Here is a 26,613-nt window from a genome sequence, read left to right as displayed (position 1 = left end):
TGGATCAAAAACCTTCTAATTTCCCCCTCCATGATTCAGCATCCATTTCACTGTGTTTTCATTTGCTTTGCATTGGGAGTTGCCTTTTAAACTTTAAAGGTGTTGTATAAAACACTTTCAGATATCCTGATATTTGTTATCAAGCAAGTTTTTGGTTTTCTTCTAATTTCCTGTTCTTTTCTTCCCTTCCTCAATTGAACACACCATGTCACATGCATGTCCCTTTCTAAGACATCAGGAATCCTCCTTTACTTCACTCAAGTACTATTGATCATAATTTAACCTGGACATTTTTAATGCATTCTTTCAAGGGATGCGAGCATCAGACCAGCATTTATTGCCCATCCCTAATTGCCCTTGAGATGGTGATAGTGAGCTGCCTTCTTGAATTGCTGCAGTTCATCTGTCGCAGGAATGCCCTCAGTGCTGTTAGTAAGGGAGTTCCAGGATTTTGACACAGAGACAGTGAGAGCAATATAGTTCCAAGTCAGGATGTTGGGTGGTTGGAAAGGATCTTTCAGGTGGTTGTGTTCCCGTGCATCTGCTGCCCTTGTCCTAGGTGGTGGAGGCTGTGGGATCGGAAGGTGCTGTTGAAGTAGATTTGGTGAGCTGATGGGAGTGCATCTTGTGGATGGTACACGTTGCTGCCACTGTGCATCAGTGGCGGCAGGAGTGAATGTTTAAAGTGTTGGTTGGGGTGTCAATCAAGCAGGCTGCTTTGTCCTAGATAGCATTCAATTTCTTGTATAATTTTGGAACCACACATCTAGGCAGGTGAAGAATATTCCATCATACTCCTGACTCATTACTGGAAGATGGTGAACAGGTTTTGGGGAGTCAGGAATTGATTGATATGCTTCAGAATTTCCAGCCTCTGACTTGTTTTTATAGCTACAGGATTTAAATAGCTCGTCCAGTTCTGGTCAACAATAACCCCCAGGATCTTGATAGTTGGGGACCAGTGGTCGTAATACTATTGAATGTCAAGAAGAAATGGTTAGATTCTCTCTTGTTGGAGATGGTCATTGCCTGCCACTTGTGTGGCATGAATGTTACTTGTCCCTTATTAACTCAAACCTGAATATTGTCCGGGTCAGCCTGCATATGGACACAGACTGCTTCAGTAGCTAAGGAGCTGTGAATGTTGCTGAACATTGTGCAATCATCAGCGAACATCCCCACTTCTTATGATGGAGGGAAGGTAATTGATGAAGCAGCTGAAGATGGCTGGTTGGGGGGGGGGGGGGGGGGTGACCATTTTGTGCACCAACTAACCTAACAGCAGCTCAGAATTGCTTGCATTAAAAAATTCATCCAGTAATCCCATTCCTATGTCTCCCATACTGCAAGCGAGGGAATGGTCTCCTGCTCTCTACACTTTCAGACTATAGTCTCCCATCCCTCCAAGAGGAGAATCTCAACACTTCACTTCGATTTATACTATAATCTTTTCTAATGGTACCGATATTGTGTAAATGCAACCTTGATGCTTCCTTAGAATTTGTGGTATTAGATCACGATTGGGAACGGTAAAAAAAATGGCTCTTATACACCATCATTATTTGGCATTGCCTGCAGATGACTGTAGACTATAGTGAAGTAATTGACTCTAGACTGCCCTTTGTCAATAGGATGGCACACAACAATCTTCTCAAGGGCTAGTAGCGATGGGCAATAAATGCTGACTTTGTCAGAATGCCCACATACTGCGAATTTAAAAAATCATGCCAGATATTACAGATTAGAAAAGGTACACATACTTTAAAATTTGGCAAGGATGTCAGTCCTCAAATGTGGATATTGCCCTGAACCAAATCCTTCCTAAAATATTGTTTGTGACATTGGTCCGTAATCTCTGAACTTCACGCTGTCAGACAAGTTCACCAGCTACTGTCGCCAATGTACTGCAGACAGCACAAAATGCAGGAGTCATAAAGCAGAGAGACAGTATTGTTTAATTACCCATTACCCTTTGTGTTTGACTCTAGCATCCGAACAATTTGTGGAGGAAAATGTCACTCCAGCGCCAACATGCATTCTTTTAACATGAGGGCGCATCTTGTAATGGTTTCAATGCTTGCCAGCTTCTTGCTGAATAAAGGTCTTGAAAAAAAAAAAGGGCTCACGCTGAGGTTTTTTTCAAAGGAAATCAGAAAAATCACGGCGTAATCTGGACTGGCTGGCCGAGAAGTGAGGTGGAGATTCAAGGGTCAGCTTCATTAACATCAGAAATGAGCACCCAACATTAGCAGTGCTTTTCTCAGCTGCTGCAAGTATACCTCAAAACATCCCCTATTTTTGAGTTTTCAGGTGATCTTTACGCAGGTTCTTTTAAGACCAAAGTAAATTTGAATGGGTGGCAAATGCAGCTTTCTACTGCCACTAGGAGTTCTGAATGTAGGAATTCTTTTATGGCTGCAACTTGAAGAACAGTCAACAGTTGAAACTAACATGTTTTTAATTTTCCAATGGTTTGAACTTCAGCTTTGGAAAATACGAAGAATCAAGACTGCGTGGTTCAGATCCATAAACTCTTGACGTCAAATTCCAAAGGTTAATCCAAATTCTGAGCACATGTTGCTATTGTTCTCCTACCCTCCAAAAACAAATGGCTTATTATTTCTACTGAAGTGGTTACTGGTTCACTGAGGGCAGTGGAAATTTGGATCTCTCTCTCTCTCCCTCTCAAACAGAATCACAGAATTCTTATAGCGTCAAAGGAGGCCATTCTGTCCATCGTGGTTGCACCAGCTCTCCAAACAAGCAATTCACTTAGTGCACCCTCCCACCTTTTCCCCGTAACTCTGCACATTCTTCCTTTTCAGATAATAGTCAAATTCCCTTTTCAATACTTTACTTGGACCTGCCTCCATCACACACTCAGGCAGAGCGTTCCAAACCTTAACCACTTGCTGAGTGAAAAACTGTTTCCTCGTGTCGTTTTTGTTTCTTGTGCCAATTACTTTAAATCGGTGCCTCTTGTTCTTGAGCCTTTCACAAGTGGGATGGGTTTCTCTCTCTCTACTCTGTCCAAATCGCTCATGATTTTGAATACCTCTATCAAATCTCCTCTCAGTCTTCTTTCCTCCAAGGAAAACAGTCTCAACTTCTCCAATCTATTTTCACCTGAAGTTCCTCATCGTTGAAATCATTCTCATGAATCTTTTCTGCTCTCTTGCCAATGCCTTCACACCCTTCCTAAAGTGTGGTATCCAGAACTAGATGCAATACTGGACATAATACTCCAGCTGAGGCCAAACAAGTCCTCGATACAAATTCAACATAACCTCTTTGCTCTTAATCTCTATGCCCCTGTTAATAAAATCAGGATACTGTATGCTTTATTAACTATTCTCTCAACCTATCCTGCTATCTTCAATGACCAATGCTCACATACATCCAATTTTCCCTGCTCTTGCACCCCCTCGAGAATTATGCCCTTCTTTTTTATATTGTCTCTCCAAGTTCTTCTATGAAAATGAATTACTTCACACTTTCTCACATTGAATTTCATCTGCCATCTATCTGCCCATTCCAACAGCTTGTTTATGTCCTTTCGAAGTTTTACAGTATCCTCCTCTCAGTTCACAGTGCTTCCAAGTTTCAGATCATCTGTAAACTTTGAAGCTGTGCAGTGTACACCACGGTCAGGGTCATTAATATATACCAGAAATGCCAGAATCCCAATGCTGACCCCTGGAAAACTCCCTCCACCAGCCCAAAAAAAACATTAACCACTTCTCTTGTTTCCTATCACTCTGCCGATTGCATATCCACGTTAGTACTGTCCCTTTTATTCCATGAACTATAACTGGGCTCACAGGTCAGTTGTGTGGCACAGTCTCAAACACCTTTTGGAAATCCATGTACACATCAACTGTGTTGTCCTCATCAACCCTCTCTGCTACCTCTTCCAAAAAAAAACTCCAGCAAGTTAGTTAAACATGATTTTCTCTTAAGAAATCTACGTTGGCTTTTCTTATTCAACTCGCTTTTGTTCATGTGACTATTAATTTTGTCCTGAATTGTTGTTTCTAGAATTTTCTCATCACCAAAGTTAAATTGACTGATCTGCAGTTGCTCGGCTTATCTTTAGACCCTTTTCCGAACAAAGATGTAAGATTTGTAATTCTCGAGCACCATCCCCTGAAAAATTATGCCCAGCGCCTCTGCAATTTCCATTCACTTCCCTCGCTATCCTTGAATGCATTTCATCAGGTCCTGGTGCCTTGGGAACTTTAAGCACAGAGAGGCTATCCATTCATTGCCTCCTCCGTATCAATATAATATCCAAATTACCTGCTCTTTCACAATAGCTTGGGTAGCATCATCTTCCTTGGTATAGACAGATGCAAAGTTAATACCTCAGCTATGTCCTCTGTCTCTATATGTAAATCACATTTTTTTGTCTCTAATTGACTCAACTCTTCCTTTTACCACCTTTTCAAAGTTTATTTGACTATAGAAGACTTTGGGACTCCCTTTCATGTTGGTCTTTTTTCATACTCCCTCCTTGCTTTTCTTAATTACTTTTCCCCTCCCCTCCAAAGTCTTTATATACAGTTGTAGATGTTGGGTGATTTGAAATTTTCAAGACTGAGATTGGTTTTTGTATGGGTAGAGGGATGGGGAATTAGGGATATGGAGCAAAGATAGATAAATGGAGTTAACCAGTATCTAACTGAATGGTGGAATAGGCCAGAGGGACTGAATGGCCTCCTCCTGTTCCTGTGCAACTTCTTTCATTTCTAATTTCAGTTTGCTTCATCCAAACTTCTAACACAGCCTGTGTGCGTGCGCAGCTCCACACTGGGAGTGCAAGTTCATAAAGTTACTTTGTGTAGGCAATTTTGCAATAGGAGAAAGTTCTTTGGTTTTAATCCAAATATTTGGCACAGCCTTCCTTGAATAGGCGATGGATGTCACGAGCAATAGCTTTCCTCCGAGTTCTAAAACACATGTACATGGTGTGCTAATGCTCTTGGTCAGAGCGACTGAATGCAGATTGTGCTCTGCAATTCCCTACGAGTTCCCAATTCTGTCTGGAAGAGTCACCAATTGGCAAGCACAGGGAATACTGCACTTTATTACTCCCTTCTTCACAGCAATGAGCTCCAGACTATGCTTTTCTTGACATTCAGAACATTTTTGGTCAACATTTTCTGGAAAGCACAGTTTTATTTATTTTTTCCACATTTAATATTTTTCTTTCACTAATTCTCACCATCCCTCTGCTCAACACATCAGTTCAGTATCATTCCATAGATATCAGTCACTTTCCGCTGCCTTGGTCATTCATAGACAAGGAGTGTCAGAAGACACTTTGATCATTGGAGCATCACAGCCAAGCCTTTGGATACAGCAGCATTGTGGTTATGTTACTGGACTAGCAATCCAGAGGCCTGGACTAAAGATCCGGAGACAGGAGTTCCAATTCCACCACAGCAGCTGAGGAATTTAAATTTAATTAAACAAATACTCAATAAAAAGCTAGTAACTATGAAAAACACATGTGGTATATTAGAGGAAGACCTTGCACAATCTTGTCTGACCGACACATAATGCCAGACCCACAACAATGTGCTGACCCCCACTGTCCTTTGAAATGGCCTAGCATGCCATTTAGTTGCGTCAAACCTCTACGAAAAAATCTAATGAAAGCAGAACTAGATGAACCACCCATCAAGTTGGGAACCGGCAAGACAAAGGCTTACCTCGCCTACTCAATGGTGCAAAGGCCTCCACACGAACATTTAGCTAAAATTTGCCAAAACTGAGACCTGTCCCACAGATTATCCAAGCAACAATCTGATACAGTCATGCTTAGAGAATCATACCTTTCAGTAAATCATACCTTTCTGTCCCACCTTCCATTGGCAGGACAGATCCACATACAGTAGTATTCAGTCAGGAGGGAGTGACCCTGTTATTCTTCAAGATTTACTCTAGACCCAATGAAGTCCATGGCACCAACGAGAGCATGAGCAAGCAAACCTCTTGCTTAGTATATCTATCTCCCTCCCTCAGCTGATGAATGTTCCATGCTGAACACAAATGGGAAAAGAAACTGAGCAAAGCAAGGGCAGAATGTACTCTGGGTGGGGGACCTCAATGTCCATGACCAAGAATAGCTGGGTAGCAGAACTTCTGAGCAATCTGGCCGAATCCTGAAGGACATAACTGACAGACCACGCCTGTGGCAAGTGGTGACTGAACCAACCTGAGGGAAATACCTGCTTGACCTTATCTTTACCCATCCATGTGCTGCAGGGGCAGTTAACAATCAACCACAACTGTGGGTCTGGAGTCACATGTAGGCCAGATCAGATAAGGGTACAGATTTCCTTTCCTAAAGGACATTAGTAAACCAGATCGATTTTTATAACATTTGATATTTCATGGTCACCATCACCTAGAGTTCACTCCAGATTTTATTCATTGATTTTAAATTACACCAGCTGCTATGGTGGGATTTGAACCTTTGTGTGCTCTCAGAAGATTAGCCTTTGGATTACCAGTCCAGTGACATTACCACCACACCACCATCTCCCCCTGGCTACCACACAGCCCTTCTGGAAACAATGCCCCCTCTTCACACTGAGGACTCCTTCCACCATGAACAACATGAGCACTTTGTTAGATAGAATAAATTCAAAACAGAGCTGGCACTCAATACTGGGTATCCATGAGGTGCTGTGGACCATCATAGAATCAAATAATCCCTACAGTGCAGAAGAAGGTTATTTGGCTCATCAAGTCTGCACTGACCACAATCCCACCCAGGCCCTACAGCCATAACCCCACATATTTACCCTGCTAATCCATCTGACACGAGGGTCAATTTAGCATGGCCAATCAACCTGACCCACATATCTTTGGACTGTGGGGGGAAACCAGAGCACCCGGAGGAAATCCACGCAGACACAGGGAGAATGTGCAAACTCCACACAGAAAGTGACCCAAGGCTGGAATTGAACCCGGTTCCCTGGCGCATAGAGCCCACAGAGACACAGCTCTTTGCATTTGCTGATGACTTGGCCCTGGCGTTCCAGGCTAAAGAACTTCAGGACATTGGGAAAGCGCCTCAGCATTAAAACCTCGCCATCAAACAAAGAGCTGTGTCTCTGTGGGAGGGAGATCACTGGTACGTATGTTGAACAGGGCTCGTGCAAGGACTGATCCCTGAGGAAGCCCATTGTTAGTTATGTGTGGGTGGTTGATTTGATCCCCAAGGTGTATACAGAACCGTCGGCTGCTGATTAGAGAGTTGATTAGCTGTAGGGTTTTCACACTGCAGATGTTTCAGCAGAATGTCTGTGCTCAGCGGTGTGTTCATACACACAGGTATGCATAATACAAGCTACGGTCAAATCATAGAATGATACAACACAGGGCCATTTGGCCCATCATGCCTGTGTTGGCTCTTTGATAGAACTATCCAGTTAGCTCCTAATTCCCCCGACACTAAGAGGCAATTTAGCATGGCCAATCTACCTAACCTGCATATTTTTGGACTGTGGGAGGAAACCGAAGCACCCAGAGGAAACCCACGTAGACACGGGGAGAAGGTGCAAACTCCACACAGACAGTCACCCGAGGCCGGAATTGAACCCGGTTCCCTGGCGCTGTGAGGCAGCAGTGCTAACCACTATGCCACTGCGCCACCCCAAATCTGCTTCAGTAAGGAGTCAGAATCTTGAGGAGGGAGAAGAAAATTGGAAATGATCATAATCACTCAGTGGTTAGCACTGCTGCCTCATAGCGCCAGGGACCCGGGTTCAATTCCGGCTTGGGTCACTGTCTGTGCGAAATTTGCATGTTCTCCCCGTGTCTGCGTGGGTTTCCTCCAGATGCTCCGGTTTCCTCCCACAGTCAGAAAGACGCGGTTAGGTGCATTGACCCAAACAGGCTCCGGAGTGTGGCGACTAGGGGAATTTCACAGTAACTTCATTGCAGTGTTAATGTAAACTTACTTGTGACTAATAAATAACTTTACTTTATCTTCTGGCGGGAGTGCGCAGGCTAAGTTCTCCACTTGCAATCCACTGGCAAGGACTATTAGAGACCAGAAGAAAGGAAGTAAAAGGACTAATAAAGTGGTATGAATAAAATAATGACTGCCATGTTAGTGCAGTGTAAGTTAATGTACTTGCCACGTTGTCTGTCACTAAACATCAGCTTTTTGCTTTAATGTTCTGGAAGCTGATTTTCCCATGCTAAGAGAGAAATGGTGAAAAGCCCAGGACAGTAAACTGCTCTTTTGTAGTATAATTTTGTGCCATATTCGTTAATTCTAACTAATGACTTGAAAATGCTAACACGAAACAAATTTAATTTGATCTTACACACAGTAAATGCTTATGTTACTACATAAATGGCAGCACAAAAATGTTAACAGGCAAAATCAGCAGCTGCTCCTGCTAAAAGAGCCCGAATTCTCCACTTGCCAGGATCTTTTGTGGCCCACGTCTATGTCTTGAGGTCTATGTCAAAATAAAGACCCATTGAGGCCTTATTGGGACGTCACAATGTTTTCATTCAATTTTGATTGCAGTAATCCACTTTATTCATGGTCCTTCCCCAAAACCAGTACAGAGATCGTGGCCTAGGTCACTTGTGAGTGGTCAAACAAGCTTTAAATTGACAGGCAGCTCTTTGGATAGGAAGCTAATTGAGACTTCAGCATCAACTTAAAGTGAAATAAAATATTTAGGAGAAAATAGGGTCTGGGGCTTACAACAGTTTGCTTCCCAAGACATGAGGATGGGATTAGTTAAAAATAGGGAGCAGTCATCAATTCATACAGATATCGCCCTGCGTTCCAATGAAGTGTCTGCTGTGTGCATGCACGTGCGTGTGTGTTTAAAGAGTTTACAATCAGGCCATTCTTTACCTGAACAAAGCACTTATCGAAACGTGGATTGCCAATGAGCTAATCATTGGATATTAATTTCTTAAACTCCTTTACTGGAAGCTCTTTAACCATTGTTTTTAAACTGCTTTACATTCCAACTTTCCCAATCATGATCACGAGAGTTCCTGGAACTAAAAATGGAACAGTGCAGCCCCTTTGGGTGATTTTACGAGTTAATTCAATCCGAATGACAAGCTTTCACAAAGACCTCGGATCTGTTGTCAGATCAGCCTAACACTGGGATGCATGTGAAGTGATGCTTACGCCCACAAACGATATACAGAATACTACAGTTCAGAAGGCGGTGTAAGCGCTATCTGGAATAATGGATGCGTAGGAGGCAGTTACAAGACTGCAATTTAATCGCGTTCTGATGAGGTTTTAAACCTGCAAGAGCAAAACTCAAGCGGTTTCTATACCTCAGCAGAAACAAAATATTCAATTACTGTCTTTAAGTCCCTGCCCAACAGCTGCTCCTTTATAGAATAAACACCGACTACATCGATGCCTGCTTTTATTTAAAAAGTCACATTTTAAAAATATACATCTTAAATGGCACTGATGTACAAAAGCAGAGGACAACGCAAGTTTAAAAAATGCTTAAAAATCTGATGGAAAGCGACTGATGTAAAGTTCAAAGCAACATTAACAGTGATATGTCACACCTGTAAGCACATATGGGGACATTCGGGGCACAGTAGCATCCCAGGAATGCAGTGTGTCATATGCAAAAATGATAACACTATTCTCAAGCTTGGGGCAGCCGCCGCCAAGGCACAATGGGGAAAGACCACCGTGTAAAGCGTCTCAACTGAGGCAGACCGAGGGCCGGGTAACTGCAGAATACCCTCGGCCTGCGTAACTGTGTGCCAACCTGAAAAATAACGGCACACAGTAAACTCTGACACATGTATATAGTTTTAAGAAATGAAATGTAACGAAATGTAATGTTTTTGTAAATAAGCACTGTGTTGTACTGTAAAAATGATTCTTTTTTGCACTGTTTATGACTTTTGGATCTGTCATTTTGCAATGTTTTATTGGAGAGTTTTTTTTTGTGAATAAAGTATATTTTTGAAATTAAAAAAAAACACTAGTTCACTTCTCGGCCTTTTGGCTAAGATCAAGTGTAGTATGGATCGGATGCTGCACTTGGTCGAGGTCATTGGGTTACATTTAAGCTTCATTTTCATATGAAGCAATTTTTTAAAGCGGCATCTCGGCCTTTTGGCGAAGATGCAAATGAGATCAAGCCTTGGAGGCGGAATCCTCCCCCTCCTCCAATCAGCTTGGCTCATGTAGATCAGGCCCAAGACAGGGTAAAGGGTCGCATGCCCTGTCTTGTCAGCTTGGATCAGAAATGTCTCAACTTGTTGAGACTCTGAATTGGACTTGATTTGACTGAATTGGAAAAGTATTAAAAAAATACTAGTTCAGTAAACTAAGCCACGCCCTGCTGTGACAATGACTTTCACAGATCTCAAAGACTCCAGGTTTAATACTCTTTCTTTGTCAAGTTAGGGTACTGGTAGATGGGTCATTCCTAAATTGGACTTGATTTGATTGAATTGGAAAAGTATTTTTTTAAAAATTCCTAAATTGGACTTGGTGCCTCTTGGGCATGGAAATGAAAAAAAAAGGTTGCCATTCCTGATCAAAGGGTTGCCATTCCTGTTGAAAAGTGCACAAGGGTGGACACTGAGTGAGGGCAAGATTGGTGCTCTCATAGTTGAATAGCCTTTGCCGTTCAGTGTGAAGGGTCACACATTCAAACTACCAACACCCTGCATGAATTGCCTCCTTTGGGGAGGAAAAGGAAGAAGGTTTGAATTTAAAGAAGCAAGTTCTATGCGCCACTGTAGGGTCTCACAATGCTGGGCTTATATAGAATTAATGTATCTTAGAAATGTATCGTTGTTTTGCACTGAACTGTTCAAAATCATATCAAAAACTTCTAAAACATTGGTCATTTATGGTAGCGTGCTATGACGGTAGTGAAATAGGCCAAAGGTAACATACATACTGCCAATCTAGGTCAGATGATCTAACTCCGTACACACTGAGGATCAAGCTCAGGGTCTTCCTAATCTGCACATCCCAGTTACTTGCTGGCTAAAACGTTCTAAGCCATAGGGGAAAATATGTGAACATTTAGTGCAATAAAGACACACAGAGGTGAGGATTATGGCTGATCCACTGCACACAGAAAAACTGTATCCAAGTACAAATACAGAAAATATTATAATAAAGTGCTGAGGAAGTAGAAAGTGGGCGGGGGCAGTGTGACAATTTTGGAGGCGAGTAGAATCATTTTCCCAAAAGTGAAGAGGGCGTGCTGCCTGTTTTGCTTTGACAAGAGTGTGCTGGTGTCAGCAGAGGTTGTTGCACAGACATTACTGTGGGCACAGAAACTCTGCAAATGAGGGCAGGGCTTCCTCACCTTATATTTTCTGCGGTTTTCTCCAGGAAGAAAACACCATCACTGAACGCCAGTATAAACAGGGGCACATCCAACGGCACTTCCTGACCGTCAGTTTCTTAAAGGTGTGTGTAGCTGGTTTCTGAGTGTTGTGAGAGCCGTTTATGCTTTGCTTTGTGACATGTAGCTTGGCACTCTGTTAGATTGTTTTTCTTCTCATTTCCTTTCTCACGTCCTACCACACTGGGGTGTCTTGCTGCCAATTTGAGACAGCTTCCATATCAGGGTGGGTTTTCCTTTTGCTCTCAGGGAGCTAGACAACAAGGAAGAGATCCTTAGGAATAAGGAGAGAGGGACCACAGAACCCCACCCCACCACAGTTACACGGTCATGTTAGCGGGGAGACACTTCACCAGGGATGTCTTTCTCTAGGTTGAGACTGTGCCCTTGACAAGCCAGCATACGGTATATGTAGAAAAGTAGCCAAGAGATACTGGTAGTTGAAAGAACAGCACATATCCAAAGTCAGATGTACACATAGCCTGCACGCAAACATAGGTTACAGGACAACACATCAGATAGGTAGGTTAACAATAGTTTGAGGTCTGACCTCTTGAAAGATGGGAGTGTGGCAGGGTTCTCAACTGTGTACTGCACATTTAAATTTGCACCAAGACAGGAGGTGCAGAGAGAAAGCTGTAGGTTTGAATGAGGTAACCACCAGAGGCCAGGAGTAATATTGGGACGGGTTAATAGGCAATTTCTGGAACATTTAATCTTGGATCAACTACTCAATACTTGGTATTGCAATACTGTTAATCTAGCCTAATCAGATTCCTTAAAATATGCCATTTACTTCAAGTCTTGCAGGTAGTGCACACTGCATTGAACCTGGTAATCACCTGCAACTAGAAACAATGCACTGCCGTCCTCTGGGATACCAAATAAACCTGTTGGACTTTAACCTGGTGTTCAGGGATACCAAACAGGGATCTTTCTCATATCAACCTCTTGCAGCTGCACATCAATTTTGATTGACATTCAAATAAGGGGTTGTGTGCTGTATCATTGAGATTGGAATAGAGCTAGCAGCATTGGCACATCATCAGATTCAATACAAGTAGAGCTACACTGAACATTGCCTCTCTCCATAGCTCTGAAACAAGAAAATAGGTGATGTATCTGCTCCCCCCCCCCCAACTCTTTGTGTGAAGAGTGTTTTCAATCCCACTATTATATTAATTTCAGAGGTGGCTTATTATTTTGACTATTTATAGCATGGATAAGCTGGCTGGTATTAGTTGCCATTTTGGAATATAGGAGTATTCCACTATAGAATGTATCCATTGATTGAACATAAAAGCATTAGAACTTAAAATGCAGGAGTATACCATTAGGGTCCGGGGAGCAAGTCACTTTTCCCCCCACACATCACACTCTCACCAATCGTGCCTTCTCATCCCCTCTACGTTTCTAAAAAAAAATTGTTTAATTTATACTATCTACATAGGAGTGTGTTCTTGATAAAATATTCTATGACATTATCATCCTTCAGGTGAAAATAGCTCTGCCCAATTCCCTAACTTATTTTGAACAACTCAATGTTTATCTTGTGACTTCAGGTATTGGGTTTAAAACGAAAGTTAGCGCTAAAAAATTATTTTTTGTTTTGTCAAGGAATCCAAAGCAGGACATGAGATTGTTGCAAAACGATGAACCTAATTGAAAAGAACAATTTTAGGAAATTCTTCAGGCTGCAGAATATTCTGCAAAAATCACTATAAAAATTAAGAATAAACATTTCTGAGAATGAGAGATATTTAATAATGCAGGCAGTGGGCATCTTTTCTTGGTGGAACTATATGAGGGAGATGAATAAAAACTGTGCTTTATGCAGATAGGGTTGGCTAAACATAACCACATGCTGAAATACTAGGCCTGCAAGGCCTTCCCAGCCCCACAATGTAGGCAAAGACAAAATATTCTCACAGCACAAAAAACAACAAATGGTTCAGAGGATAACGATCTGCAGTTTAGGTTAAGCTTCAGAAAAGTAAACACATTTTTAACAATTACAACCCTTCTCCTTGGTCTTTTTATAGATTTATTTCAAGGTCTGTTAACTATCTCCTGCTCAAATGAAAATACTTTGTCAGGCAGAACTGTTGTGGCTGAAGATGGCACATCAGTTTTGTCATTAATACGTTAATGCAATTGTTCAAAACTTTGCATCGTTTTATTGGCACAATGCTGAAACCAGTTTACAAAACCATGTCTTGATTTTATTTAGACCTTGTTAGGAGGGATGAAAGTTATGTCAATGTGACAATGCACACTGAGAAAATCACATTGGGAAATTATTAGATAGGAAAAATGATTGAATTAAATCAAATTATTCTATCCCATTTGGGTTTATTTCTTGCCAACTTCTTAAAACTTCTTTCCTTTGCCAGATATTTTCATTTTCCTATTGCAGCTTCTGGATGATCTGCTTCCTCAAATTATAATTTACAAAGCCAACTGGAAAAGAAGCATTGTTGAAGACTCCAATGGTTAGTGCCATGGCCCAGTGTAAAATCCCAACAAAGCAGCCCAGGTATAGTCCCCATCTTTGGGAGCTGAGTTATTTGATTTCACTCAAGGCACCAATTCTAGAGATACAGTTGGCAAATGTTACACTGCTTTCCAAGGAAGGAGCGGGACAGAAAGCAGTGAACTACAAGCCTGTATGCCTAACATCAGTTTTTGGGAACATGCTGGAATCTATTATTAAGGAAGTCTTACTAATGCACTTAGAAAATTATACTATGATGATAGCAAATCAACATGCTTTTACTGAAGGGAAATCCTGTTTGACAAATGTATTAGTTTATTGAGGATGTAACTAGTAGGATAAATAAAGGGGAACTGGTAGATGTAATATACCTAGGTTAGGTGGATTGGCCCTTAGCGTCCCAGGATATGTGGGTTAGGGGGATTAGCAGGTAAATATGTGGGGTTATGGGGATAGGGCCTGGGTAAAATGTCCAGCTAGAGGGTTGGTGCAGACACAATGGGCTGAATGGCCTCCTTCTGCACTATAGGGATTTTCATAGAAACCCTACAGTGCAGAAGGAGGCCATTCGGCCCATCGAGTCTGCACCGACCACAATCCCACCCAGGCCCTGCCCCCACATATTTACCCACTAATCCCTCTAATCTACACATTTTAGGAGTCTAAGGGGCAATTTTTAACCTGGCCAATCAACCTAACCCACACATCTTTGGACTGTGGGAGGAAACCGGAGCACCCGGAGGAAACCCACGCAGACACGAGGAGAATGTGCAAACTCCACACAGACAGTGACCCGAGCCAGGAATCGAACCCGGGACCCTGGAGCTGTGAAGCAGCAGTGCTAACCACTGCGCTACCGTGCCGTTTTGTGTCTTTACTTCAAAAGACATTGAATAAGGTACCACACAAAAGATTAATAGGCAAGATAATGATTCATGGAGTTGGGAGTAATATTTTACCATGGACAATGGAAAGGTTAATGTATAGAAAGCAGAGATAGGGCATAAATGGGGCTTTTTCAAATTAGTAGGCAGTGAATAGTGGAATGCTGCAAAGATCAGGGTGGGGGCTTCTGTTATTTGTAATCTATAGTAATGACTTTGATGAAGAAACAGAGAGTAATGTATCAAAGGTTGCTGATGATACCACCAGCGAGGTGGGAAGCTGTGGGGAGGACACAGAGAGACTGCAATGAGATATGAACAGGTTAAGTGAGTGGACAACGAGGTGGCAGGTGGAATATATGTAGGGAAGTGTGAAGCTATTCGCGATGGTCATAAGAACAGAAAATATTTCCTAAAAGGTGAGAAACTCAAAAGTGATGCTTTTCAAAGAGACTTGGATGTGCCGGTACCAGGAATGTTAGAAAGTTATCATGCAGGCGCAGGAAGCAATTAGGAAGGCAAATGTCACATTTCCTTTATTGCAGGGGGATTGGAGTACAACAATAAACAAGTCTTCACATTAACTTCATTGCAGTGTTAATGTAAGCCTACTTGTGACACTAATAAATAAACTTAATTATACAGTGGTTTTAGTGAGACCCACATCAGGGATACTGCGTACAGTTTTAGTCTCCATATTTAAGAAGGGATATACTCAAATTGGAGGTGGTACAGCAAAGGTTCACTAAATTGGTCCCTGGGATGAGGGGCTTGAGAGGCTAAGTAAATTGGGCTGATGTTCTATGGGGTTTAGAAGAATGAGATGCAATCTCATTGAAACCTGCACAATTTTGTAGGGGTTTCATAAGGTGAGAGATTGTTTTATTGTTTTCATTGGTTGGGGAGTTTAAATATGAGGGCATAAGAAGAAAGACCAATAATTTAGGACAGTGATGAGGAGAAATTACTTTAAAAGGTTGTGAATCTTTGGAATTCTCTACCCGAGGGTTTTGGATGCTCCATCATTGAATACACTTAAGATGAGTTGACAGACTGTTGGTCTCTCATGGAATTAAGAGAAGTGAGGAATGGGTGGGAAAATGGAGTTGAATCCCAAGATCAGCCAGGATCATAATCAATGGAGTAGTAGGCTCGACAGGCCATATGGTCTACTCCTCCTCCTATTTCTTGTGGTCTTGTATCACAGTAAGATCATGTCCCCACAAGATATTCAAAAAGGCACAATTTTGGGTAGAAGTCATTGAAATTGTGGTCAGGAGTAGGCTGCATAGCTAATTCTTTTTACCCTCCAGCTTGGAGACACTATGTCAATCAAAGTGCACTCATTATTGCCCAAGCTGGACTAGCTAACTAGACAGAAAGCAGCGGTCAAACCTGAAATGATCCCTATTTGTCATGCTCAGCTCATCGACGTATCAGAAGAGTTGGAGTGAATCTTCCAAAGAATTGCAAGGCAGGGGTATACTGCAAAATAGGGATTTTAATTGCAAGACTTTATGTTTTTGCTCTAGAATTTTCAGATACAACTTTAGCTCCAATTTGATCATGTGGCAAATTTTAACAAAATTATAGAATAGGTCCCTACCTGAAACTTTGACCTGTTTGGTCTCTGATTGCTGGATGTTTGGAGCACTTTCTTCTCTTGTTCTGATTGCCAAAAGCTTTCTTTGTTCCTACATTGGGTTTAGTGGAATGTCATGACCATTAGCTCCTCACAGATTGGTCACATGCTACAGCAACCACCCCTAAGTAAACATCTGCATTCACCAAGGCCTAGTTTACCTGAAGGGGTTCCCAGCTGTTGGCTTCAACTCATCTGGAGAGTTTAACTTGGGCTTGTCAATAGGTGGCTGCTCACGGCCTATGCTTTGTGAGCCAGTATCCAAACAAATCAAATACAAGCAACTAAGTGGAAAGATATTATAAAGCAGTAATGTTCCTGTTTGACCAATGAGTAAAATACATTGTGTAGCGCAATGCTGGACTGCACAACTAGGAAGGAAGCAAGTTTGATCTTAGGACCAAATCAAGTCAGCTGCTTTCAGCAGAGCAGAAGTGGGATTGAGTAAATTGATCTCACCGTGTTTTGAGGCTAGGGAGGGGGCTGGGGAACGAAAAAACAAACAAAGATTCCTATCTTGATCATTATCAAGCGACTTTTGCCACTAAATAGAATGCAGAGATATTGTGTGAGGACAGGCTTAGCTGCAAAGTCATCAAGGTAAAACAGCCTCCAGCACACACTGGCTAGGTTTGCACATGAAGATGGGGTATCAGAAGACCGCTGGCCCCTCTGGAACAGCACACCAAACAAGGAGACAATGCCCATGGGAGAGGATAAGAGAACATTGGAAGGGGCGGGGGAAAAAAAACTGCTTGATGCCTGTGTTTTATCACAGCAAGGCTGTAGGCCTTGACACTACATGCCTTTGTCAGCAGACAATACCAGCCAGGCCACCCTTAGAGCTTTTTACATTCTGCTGCACACACGGTGAAAATTACACTGCATCTAGCCTCCCAGAGTGAATCTACAGAATCTAACCCACATCAGAAACAACAAAAAAAGGAATAGAAACCAGCCCTGCACAACCACATAACAACATACTGGCCACCTCTGAGCACCATCCTAGCTACAACAAGCAGTGGAACAGGGGAGAGGAATAAATTAAACTATTTTGTGCACGTCTCTACAGTAAACCAATGGAAAAAAAGTGAAATTTTGATTAAAGCCTTCTCAACACTTATTTTTGTGAGTTAAGAGATAACTTGTCTTTTTTTAAAAAGTGTCTTGTGTCTCTCACATCTTAACATCTAATTAAATACTTCAAGTGCAAATCTTGTTGTTATGGGAGTAAATATGGTGTCCAACGTGTAGTAAAGTAAAAACCTACAAATGTGAGACACAAGACCAGTTTGTGTGTTTTATTTTTTTGGTACTGTTGGGTGAAGGATAAAAGTTTTCAAGGTTATGGAGTGAGCTTCCTGCACGCTTCAGATAGTGCTGTGGAACAGGGGTAGGACATTCAGCCCATTGAGCCTGTTCCACCATTCAATGGGGTCATGGTATCACAACTCTACCAAAATGGCTCCGTACCCCATAATACCTTTAGCTAGGAAAATAATCTAGCAATCCCCAATTTAAAATTAATCGAGCAAGCATCTACTTTTTGTTGCAGAGTTCTACCTCCTTTTGTGTGAAGGAGTGTTACCTTACTCCTCTCCTGGATGGCTTGACTCTAATTTTAAGGTTATGTTTCCAAGTCTCAGGCACCTCAACCAATACAAAGTCCATCTCCATACCCTATCAATTTTATCCTATCCTTTTAAAATCCTAAAAACTTCAAATAATATCACATCTTAGCATTCTGTATTTCAGGAAATACAGACCTCACCTGTGTGATTAGTCCTCACAATTTAATCCATGTATCCCAGCAACATTTCGATGAATATGCCCTGCACTTCTTCCAAGGTCAATATATTTGAAGGCGCGATGCAGAGAATTGAACTTCAGATGTGACTTTACTAGGCTTTGTATAGCTGGAGCAAAACCTCCTTCCCTTTATACCCTTTACACCCACTGGAGTCAGCAAATGGGGTATTGGTTTAATAATTTACCTCCACCTCTGATAGTGCAGCACCGCAATTAAGTGCTAATCCCGAATTGGGTGCTCCAAAGTGCTGGAGTGGGACTTAACCCACAACTGTCTGATGCAGACGTGTGTCTTAACAACAGAGCCAGGATGACACAGGGTGAACTGCATGGTCAATCGCAAAAGTCTACAAAAGACTCACCCCGGTATTTCGCAATATGTTTTGATAGGTTAGGGTAACATTGTCAGAAATACTGCATGAAGTACTGACTTAAAAATCTGGTGGGGCTTTTTATCCCCTTTTCCTGGATGAGCAGCCTTGTACGTGATCACAAAGTTGCAATGACAAAGTGTTATTTCACAGTTAAATAAGTAAGAGACATCAACGCTTTGGCCCGAAACCCACTTTCTGATGCCAACTTGTGTTTGATGAGAATGTTCTGGAATTTTCTTTTCATTTTTTCCACATTGCTCTTCCCCACCTTCAAAAGTTTCCTCAAAAAAGTTACTCAACAACACAGTACTGGTTACCTCCCCTAACTCTTTTCGAATTCTTGTTTGGTGTCCAATGTCCATTGTGAATCAAAGTTTATTGGATACTGTTCAGGAACTGGGACAATAGAAGGATAGGGAAATATTTTGCTATCTTATGAAAATGCAGGATGCTATTAATAACTTACCAGTATTGACATTATTTTAAATCCTGGTTATAACGCTAATCTATTCGAACAAAGGACGTGAGTATAATAGCAGATTCTCAAGCCAGCTGGCTTTAAAAGAGAAAAAAAACAATGCACTACATTTTGAAATATCATGTTGCAAATTCCAATCCTAAATAAAGAACGATTGTTGGCATTTCTTGGGCCTCTTTTTGTTCATTTCGTGTTTCTGCAGCTTGGATTATGAGAGAGAGTGACAGTCGTGTGTGCCAACTCTCCATGTTTACACTGCTAAAATCTACTTCCTTCTAACGACAGCACAACATGGATTTACGATTCTGCTGTCGGGAATAAGGAAGTTGCAATTGGTAATAGAAATCCGAGGAGCTGCGTGGCGAGGTGGCTCTCTCATGGTCCGAAACACACAGAGGCACTCACTGCAGAGGGGAGCCGCTTCTAACAGCTCCACGTCATTTTAATCACGATGCTCATCTTGGTCATCAATGAGACTTCCATGAGGCCGAAATATTTTCGAAATGCAAGTCATAGAATTACACTGCAAGCTTTCAAACAAGAGGGAAAAGTTTTCCAACAGATTTACAACAAAAACAATGACCTCCCCCCCCACCCCACCTTTAGGAGCATATTAAACACAGGAGTGTTTGTAGTCATTAACCATAACACAAGGAATGTGAAACTTGAAAGTAATGAAGTGAAAAACACACACAGTTGCCGTGACGCTTGTACAGCTCCGTCTTCACTGAAAACTTCAGTTACCCATGCTCTTCATCCAAAATATATCCTGCTACAAACAGGCATGAATTATGAAGAGCCTCTTAATATCTACTCTATTCAAATTATTTACAGGCAAAATCAAATTCGGGAAGCTAGGACGGGGAGCATCAGTGATCACTGCTATGGAAGAAATGTCAGAAACGGTTAGCCTAACAGCAGAAAAATTGTGTGCCGTGGGGAAAATAGTGCCAACCGTGCCAGGTCACAAGCACCTTGGAGCGAGCAACATTACATTCTAATTAATAACAAATTTTAGTAGTAGAAATTTCCTGTCGCAACAGAATACCTTTGGAAAACAGAGAGCAAAGTTTATTCCTTTGGTTTTATATTGGGTTGGAAGTGGGTGTGTGTGTGTCTCTGTGTGTGTGTGGATGTGTGCGTTTGTGTGTGGAGGAGGGAGGCGAGGGAAGGAGAGTCACAAAGACTTTAATCTCCTTGTGATACTCTTGTTTTAGTCAAAAATCTGGGCCTTCACACTGCTGGTTTATAGGGCTGGGTTTGAATATGCATGCTGACACTCCTGAATATTCAGCTGGCTTTCACAACAGAAATGTTGATCACTCCTTTTGAAATTGTTTTTTTTTTTACAACGTAAGACACAGCTCAGCATTAAAAAGTCACAAAGTTCAAATCCTCATTTTTAAAAACTAAACTTGTGCACCTGGACTTTGCAGTGCTGTAAGTGCAAAACACTTTTTTATTAACTGAATTTTAACGTGTTTTAAATCATTTAATACCTCAAACTGGAAGAGACTAACTCTACAACACACGCACAAGAATTCCTACAAAAATTAAGTTTCCTGGAAAGAGACCAATATGGATGAAGTGAGTTTGTGGTACCTACACTGAGGGTTAGGGAGCCTCTGCCAGTCTTTGTGCCTGATCCCAATGAAGCAGGGTGGGCTTGATCCTTTTTCCTGGAGCATGCAGGAGGGGCTTTGAGAGTAAAAATCCACCAGCTGTCCTGGATTTACTGTCAGCACATCCATGCAGTCAAACATTGCGAAACAGGACAGAAATCAAAAATGTACCAAAGAATGCTAAACAGTCCACAGTCCTCTTATCTCTCTCTCTTGCTTCTTTCAAGCAGGGATCGGTAGCCTGCAAATTAGCATTAGGCTTCAGAGCAACACCTCTGAGTCAAAAGGGGACAAGGTTGCCAGAATTAGAAACAGGGATCATGTTTGAGTTCTGCTTCTGTTGTTGTGACTGGGACCTAGAATCATGGCCAGTCCCAGCTGCTGAAGTCGTGATCCTGTAATCAATCCAACTGTTCATTTACCATTTAAAGATCTCGACACCACCAAAGCCACAAAGGGAGGCACAGCCCTCTTAGTCAGAATAACATCACCAGTTCTGCTGTTGCACCCGTCAGAAGAGCCTCAGCGTCTCAGTGCATCTTCAGCAAATGCTTCTTCAAATGTCTGGGATAGTCCTTGCAGATTAAAACACACAAGTTTAAACACTGCTTGCTCTCATCTCCCCTTCTCTCTGATCCCGAGTAAGATATCTTGGTGTTCTCTTGCTGGTCTCTCTCCTCCCTCCCTCTCTGTCACTGGGTTAAAAGGATTCATTTGCTTAATATATGCGCCTGAACTCTCCCTGAACCCTTTCCCTGGCAGCTAACCTTCAAATGACCCTTCACCATTCTGACATCACATTCAGCCCCTCTCAATCTCACTTCTTTCTCTTTCAGTGCCGCAAATATTCCTGTCAATCAAACCAGACACTGAGACGAACTCCTGCAGCCAGCAACTGGGGGAGCAGAGAAAACAAGGACAATTTAAGGAGCTGAGGGGGTTTTGCACTTTGGACAATCCATATAAAAGGCAGTAAATAGCCTCTCTGATGGGTCATTTATAATTTTCACACAGCACTTCTTCCAAAAAAAAAATTAAATTAACATTTCGGCAATAGGCATGAGGTGTGGAAGTGTATAACTGAGACCGGAGCTGCTTTATTCATGGGCTGTTAACAATGAATGAAATTATTAATACGGTCACACAAAACATTGATGGTTCTGAAGAAATAGAACGCCTTTAGTTGATTCGCCTTCCCATCTCATTATCTTACGAGACTTGCAGCAAAATAATTTAGTATTACTGAGTAGAATTTGGTAGTTACTCGAAGAATGGCAAATACAAAATTTGCTCACTCCACAATGAGACGCTGAGGTTATCACAATATACGGTAGTGATCAAGGATGATATGAGAGAATACGTGAATTTTTAAACTGTCCGCCGCTCTAAGGCTTGACCAGTGAGGTCTGCTGGTAACCCAAGAACACTTGCGGTTAAAGTAATGTGAGCTGAAAGATTAAGATGAACCCTATGTTGACATCATAATGTTCATAGAATCATAGAAACCCTACAGTGCAGAAGGAGGCCATTCGGCCCATCGAGTCTGCACCGACCACAATCCCACTCAGGCCCTATCCCCATACCCCTACACATTTACCCACTAATCCCTCTAACCTACGCATCCCAGGACACTAAGGGCAATTTTAGCATGGCCAATCAACCTAACCCGCACATCTTTGGACTGTGGGAGGAAACCGGAGCACCCGGAGGAAACCCTCGCCCGCCACGGGAATCATAGCGGTTGGGGGTGGACCATGCAAAGGTCCGTTGACCTCGGGCGGCATTTTCCGGTTTTGGGGCAAGCATGACCGGAAAATCCCTCCCATAGAGTCAAATGGGATTAGAATAGATAGGTGTTTGATGGCCAACACAGATATGATGGGCCAAGGGGCCTCTTTCTCAACTCCCCGCTAATGCTCCTGCTAATTGTGTTAATTATTCTCGCAGAACATGGAAAAAACACTTAACACTGCATTCCTTTTTTAAAACCTGACAACTCAAAATTGAAAGCCAAGGCCAGAATTGACAAGATCAAGAAGCGAGTAAATAGCTACTATACTTTCCAGCTTTCACACCAATGAAAATGGCGGCACGGTGGCTGGCACTGCTGTCTCATAGCGCCTGGGACGCAGGTTTGATTCCTGGCTTGGGTCACTGTCTGTGCGGAGTCTGCACATTCTCCCAGTGTATGCATGGGATTCCTCCGGATGCTCCGGTTTCCTCCCACAGTCTGAAAGACGTTCTGGTGAGGTACATTGGCCATGCTACATTCTCCCTCAGTGTACCCGAACAGGCGCCGGAGTGTGGATTTTCAGACGAGGGGATTTTCACAGTAACTTCATTGCTGTGTTAATGTAAGCCTACTTGTGACACTAATAAATAAACTTTAAACCTTTGATTATAGAAGCCTGAAAACTGAGAGAGGAAGGAATGACTGACGAAAGGAGTACAAAGGATAAAATAAAGTTTAAGATAATGAGATGAATCTTGATTTGAACAGTCAGAATTCGGGCAGGAAAGAACTTGCATTTACATGATGCCTTTCAGAACCCTAGGACCTTTGAACATGATTTATAGCCAATGACATACCCATGTGGTTAGTGTTGTAATATAACTAATTTGCAGTCAATTTACACACAGTAAGGTGCCACAAAAGTAGGAATGAGATGACTAGATAATTTGATTTGATTTGGTGAAGGTTAAAGACTAAACATTGGCCAGCACACCGTACAGATCTCCCCTACCCCTCTTTCAATAGTGCCATGGGAATTTTTACATCCACCTATGAGGCTAATGGTTTAATGTCTCTTCCTAAAATGAAACCTCCAACAATGTCGCACTCCCTCAGTACTGCCCTATTGTTTACAAGAATGTTTCCAGGGCTAGAAAAGTGTAGCTATGAGGAGAGATTGAATAGGTTGCCGTTATTTTCCTTGGAACAAAGGAGGCGGAGGGGTGGCTTGATAGAGTGTACAAAATTATGAAGGAAAGAAATAGAGTGGACAGGATAAAACTGTTTCCCTTGGTGGAGAATTCTAGAGTAAGAAGTCTCACAACACCAGGTTAAAGCCCAACAGGTTTATTTGGTAGCAAATACCATAAGCTTTCGGAGCTTGCTGCTCCTTCGTCTGATGGAGTGGTCTCTGTTCTCCAACAGTGCACAGACACAGAAATCAAGTTACAGAATACTAATTAGAACATAGAACATAGAACATAGAACATTACAGCGCAGAACAGGCCCTTCGGCCCACGATGTTGCACCGACCAGTTAAAAAAAAAACTGTGACCCTCCAACCTAAACCAATTTCTTTTCGTCCATGAACCTATCTACGGATCTCTTAAACGCCCCCAAACTAGGCACATTTACTACTGATGCTGGCAGGGCATTCCAATCCCTCACCACCCTCTGGGTAAAGAACCTACCCCTGACATCGGTTCTATAACTACCCCCCCTCAATTTAAAGCCATGCCCCCTCGTGCTGGATTTCTCCATCAGAGGAAAAAGGCTATCACTATCCACCCTATCTAAACCTCTAATCATCTTATATGTTTCAATAAGATCCCCTCTTAGCCGCCGCCTTTCCAGCGAAAACAATCCCAAATCCCTCAGCCTCTCCTCATAGGATCTCCCCTCCATACCAGGCAACATCCTGGTAAACCTCCTCTGCACCCTCTCCAAAGCCTCCACATCCTTCCTGTAATGTGGGGACCAGAACTGCACACAGTACTCCAAGTGCGGCCGCACCAGAGTTGTGTACAGTTGCAACATAACGCTACGACTCCTAAATTCAATCCCCCTACCAATAAACGCCAAGACACCATATGCCTTCTTAACAACCTTATCTACTTGATTCCCAACTTTCAGGGATCTATGCACACATACACCTAGATCCCTCTGCTCCTCCACACTATTCAAAGTCCTCTAATCAAATGCAAATCTCTACAGCCAGCCAGGTCTTAAAAGGTACAGATAATGTGGTTGGAGGGAACATTAAACACAGGTTAAAGAGATGTGTATTGTCTCTAGACAGAACAGCTGGTGAGATTATGCAAGACCAGGGGCAAGCTGTGGGGGTTACTGATAATGTGACATAAATCCAACATCCCGGTTTAGGCCGTCCTTATGTGTGCGGAACTTGGCTATCAGTTTCTGCTCAGCGACTCTGCGCTGTCGAGAATTCTAGAACCAGGGGACATAGACGCTCAAATCTCTGGAGCGGAACTCTGAACCCACAACCTTCAAACTCATAGGCAAGAGTGTTCTCACTGAGCCAAGGCCTGCACAAGGAAGAAAGAGGTGCATGTTGGATGACATTTGCAATTTTGGAGTAACAAAAATGCTGCATTGTGCCACTGAAATGCCTTGAAATAATTTTACAAAATGAACATGTTATAGAAAGTAATACATAACTAAGTTTCAGCATTGAACTAGAATTTTGAAAGTAAAAGTTGTTTTGGGCTCCTGTGAGCAATTTTCAAGAGCTTCATGTAGAGAGAACAAAATTAGGAAATGTCCAGGCATGATGCTCCAGCCATCATAACGTGGAGAAAAGCTTGATGGACTGGTCCTGCTTTTCCTGTTTGTCATTGTTAATTTGATTATACCATGAATGAAATTTGATGGCTTAATCTAACTTTCCAGGCAACGCAATTTGCTTTTGCATGAAAGTGTGCCTACCAGAACTGCTTTGCAAACTAAAAAGCCATAATATAGGATGGAGAGATTGCATAACTCAAATGCTACAGAATTCTGTCAAGGTGTGCCAATGGTTTCTATTAATGAATTCAAACTAAAATGTGGGAGCACAAAGAATCCATTGTCCCACAATTAAAAATGTCACAGTAGGGAAGAAACAGCTACCAATGACACTTGGCTTGGGCATGACTCTCCTCAACATGGATTTATTTTTCTCTCTCTCTCAATTTTGAGAAAGCACCAAGCATGATTCAAGCGCATCCCAACTGGAACAGGTGGAAAACCAGACAGCAGTTATGCTAGGCCACTCCTGCAGATTCTAATGGCGAGCTACACGGCAGAGCTGACGAAAAGGTCTCCACTCCAGGCTTGGAGCCACACATGGCTATAGTTATATGGCAACTTCACAGTTGGAAGCAACCCAGTCTTCAGCTCTGCAACGTAAGCAAGACAAGCCCATTCCTTCAGATAACAGGTAACCAAGAGGTCAGGAGGTGGTTCCTCGCAGTGTTACTGCAAACTAACACAATGGTTGCCTTCGGAGGCAAAAAGGCACAGCTAACAGTAAACAATTCCTTTGGTTGCCTCTGGTATCCTGATCCCATTCATACAAACAGTGACGAGGGTACTTGGATTGCTGCTCTATGTGATCGCTCCTCAATATCAGGGTTAAGTCCATGGCCTGATGTTGAAGTTGGATTTATGACTGAAGCAACTATTGTTGTTTCAGTATTGCCATGAGTGCTCTTAATCAGTAATACAAACAAGGCAATATTCAGGGTTCCAGCAGGAATGCTCTGAGCGGATGGGAAAGAAATATAAAATTACCATGCAAGAAATAAACAGGAACTGCTCTTGACATTAATGTAAGTACTGCAAGAGGAGCCAATCTAAGGAACTAATCATTGATTTACAGAGATTGTGCGGTAAAGGACACAAATCCCCCACTGATATCAGAGGGATTGTCATGTTCACTGCTGGGAAGACCGATTGCTATGTTTTTCAGTTCAGAAAAAGATGCTCATCAGGCAGAAGCTGTGACTTTAAATTACCATTTGAACAGGATCGGTGGGGTTCCTTCTGTATTTGCAAGTTAAGGGGGAAAAGAAGCTCCCACTGTTTGCGGCAGTTCCATCTGAAATAGCAGGCTGTGTGAATGGGAGGCCTGTGATGGGTAACCTCCCTTTCTCAGTAGCAGAATGCTCCGATGAAAAGGACGCA

At 42.3% G+C, this 26,613-nt stretch overlaps 1 protein-coding gene and 1 pseudogene across 12 annotated transcripts in view; one reads left to right on the top strand and one right to left on the bottom strand.

The window, feature by feature from the left end:
* Positions 1-26,613, bottom strand: part of raraa (retinoic acid receptor, alpha a) — a 590,811-nt gene that overhangs the window by 120,551 nt on the left and 443,647 nt on the right. Inside the window, exon 1 of one of the 12 annotated variants that reach the window (XM_078224110.1) lies at positions 20,681-21,393. The exons of the other annotated variants lie outside the window; for them this stretch is intronic. Coding sequence (XP_078080236.1) covers positions 20,681-20,837 — 157 coding nt within the window. The 5' untranslated portion in view covers positions 20,838-21,393. Of the gene's footprint in view, positions 1-20,680; positions 21,394-26,613 lie in introns of those variants that run through there. 12 annotated transcript variants of the gene reach the window in all.
* LOC144501014 (U2 spliceosomal RNA) lies at positions 10,012-10,187 on the top strand (annotated as a pseudogene).

Source organism: Mustelus asterias, chromosome 11 (assembly GCF_964213995.1).
Source record: "Mustelus asterias chromosome 11, sMusAst1.hap1.1, whole genome shotgun sequence".
NCBI lineage: Eukaryota > Metazoa > Chordata > Chondrichthyes > Carcharhiniformes > Triakidae > Mustelus > Mustelus asterias.
This window is presented reverse-complemented; position numbering and strand designations above follow the sequence as displayed.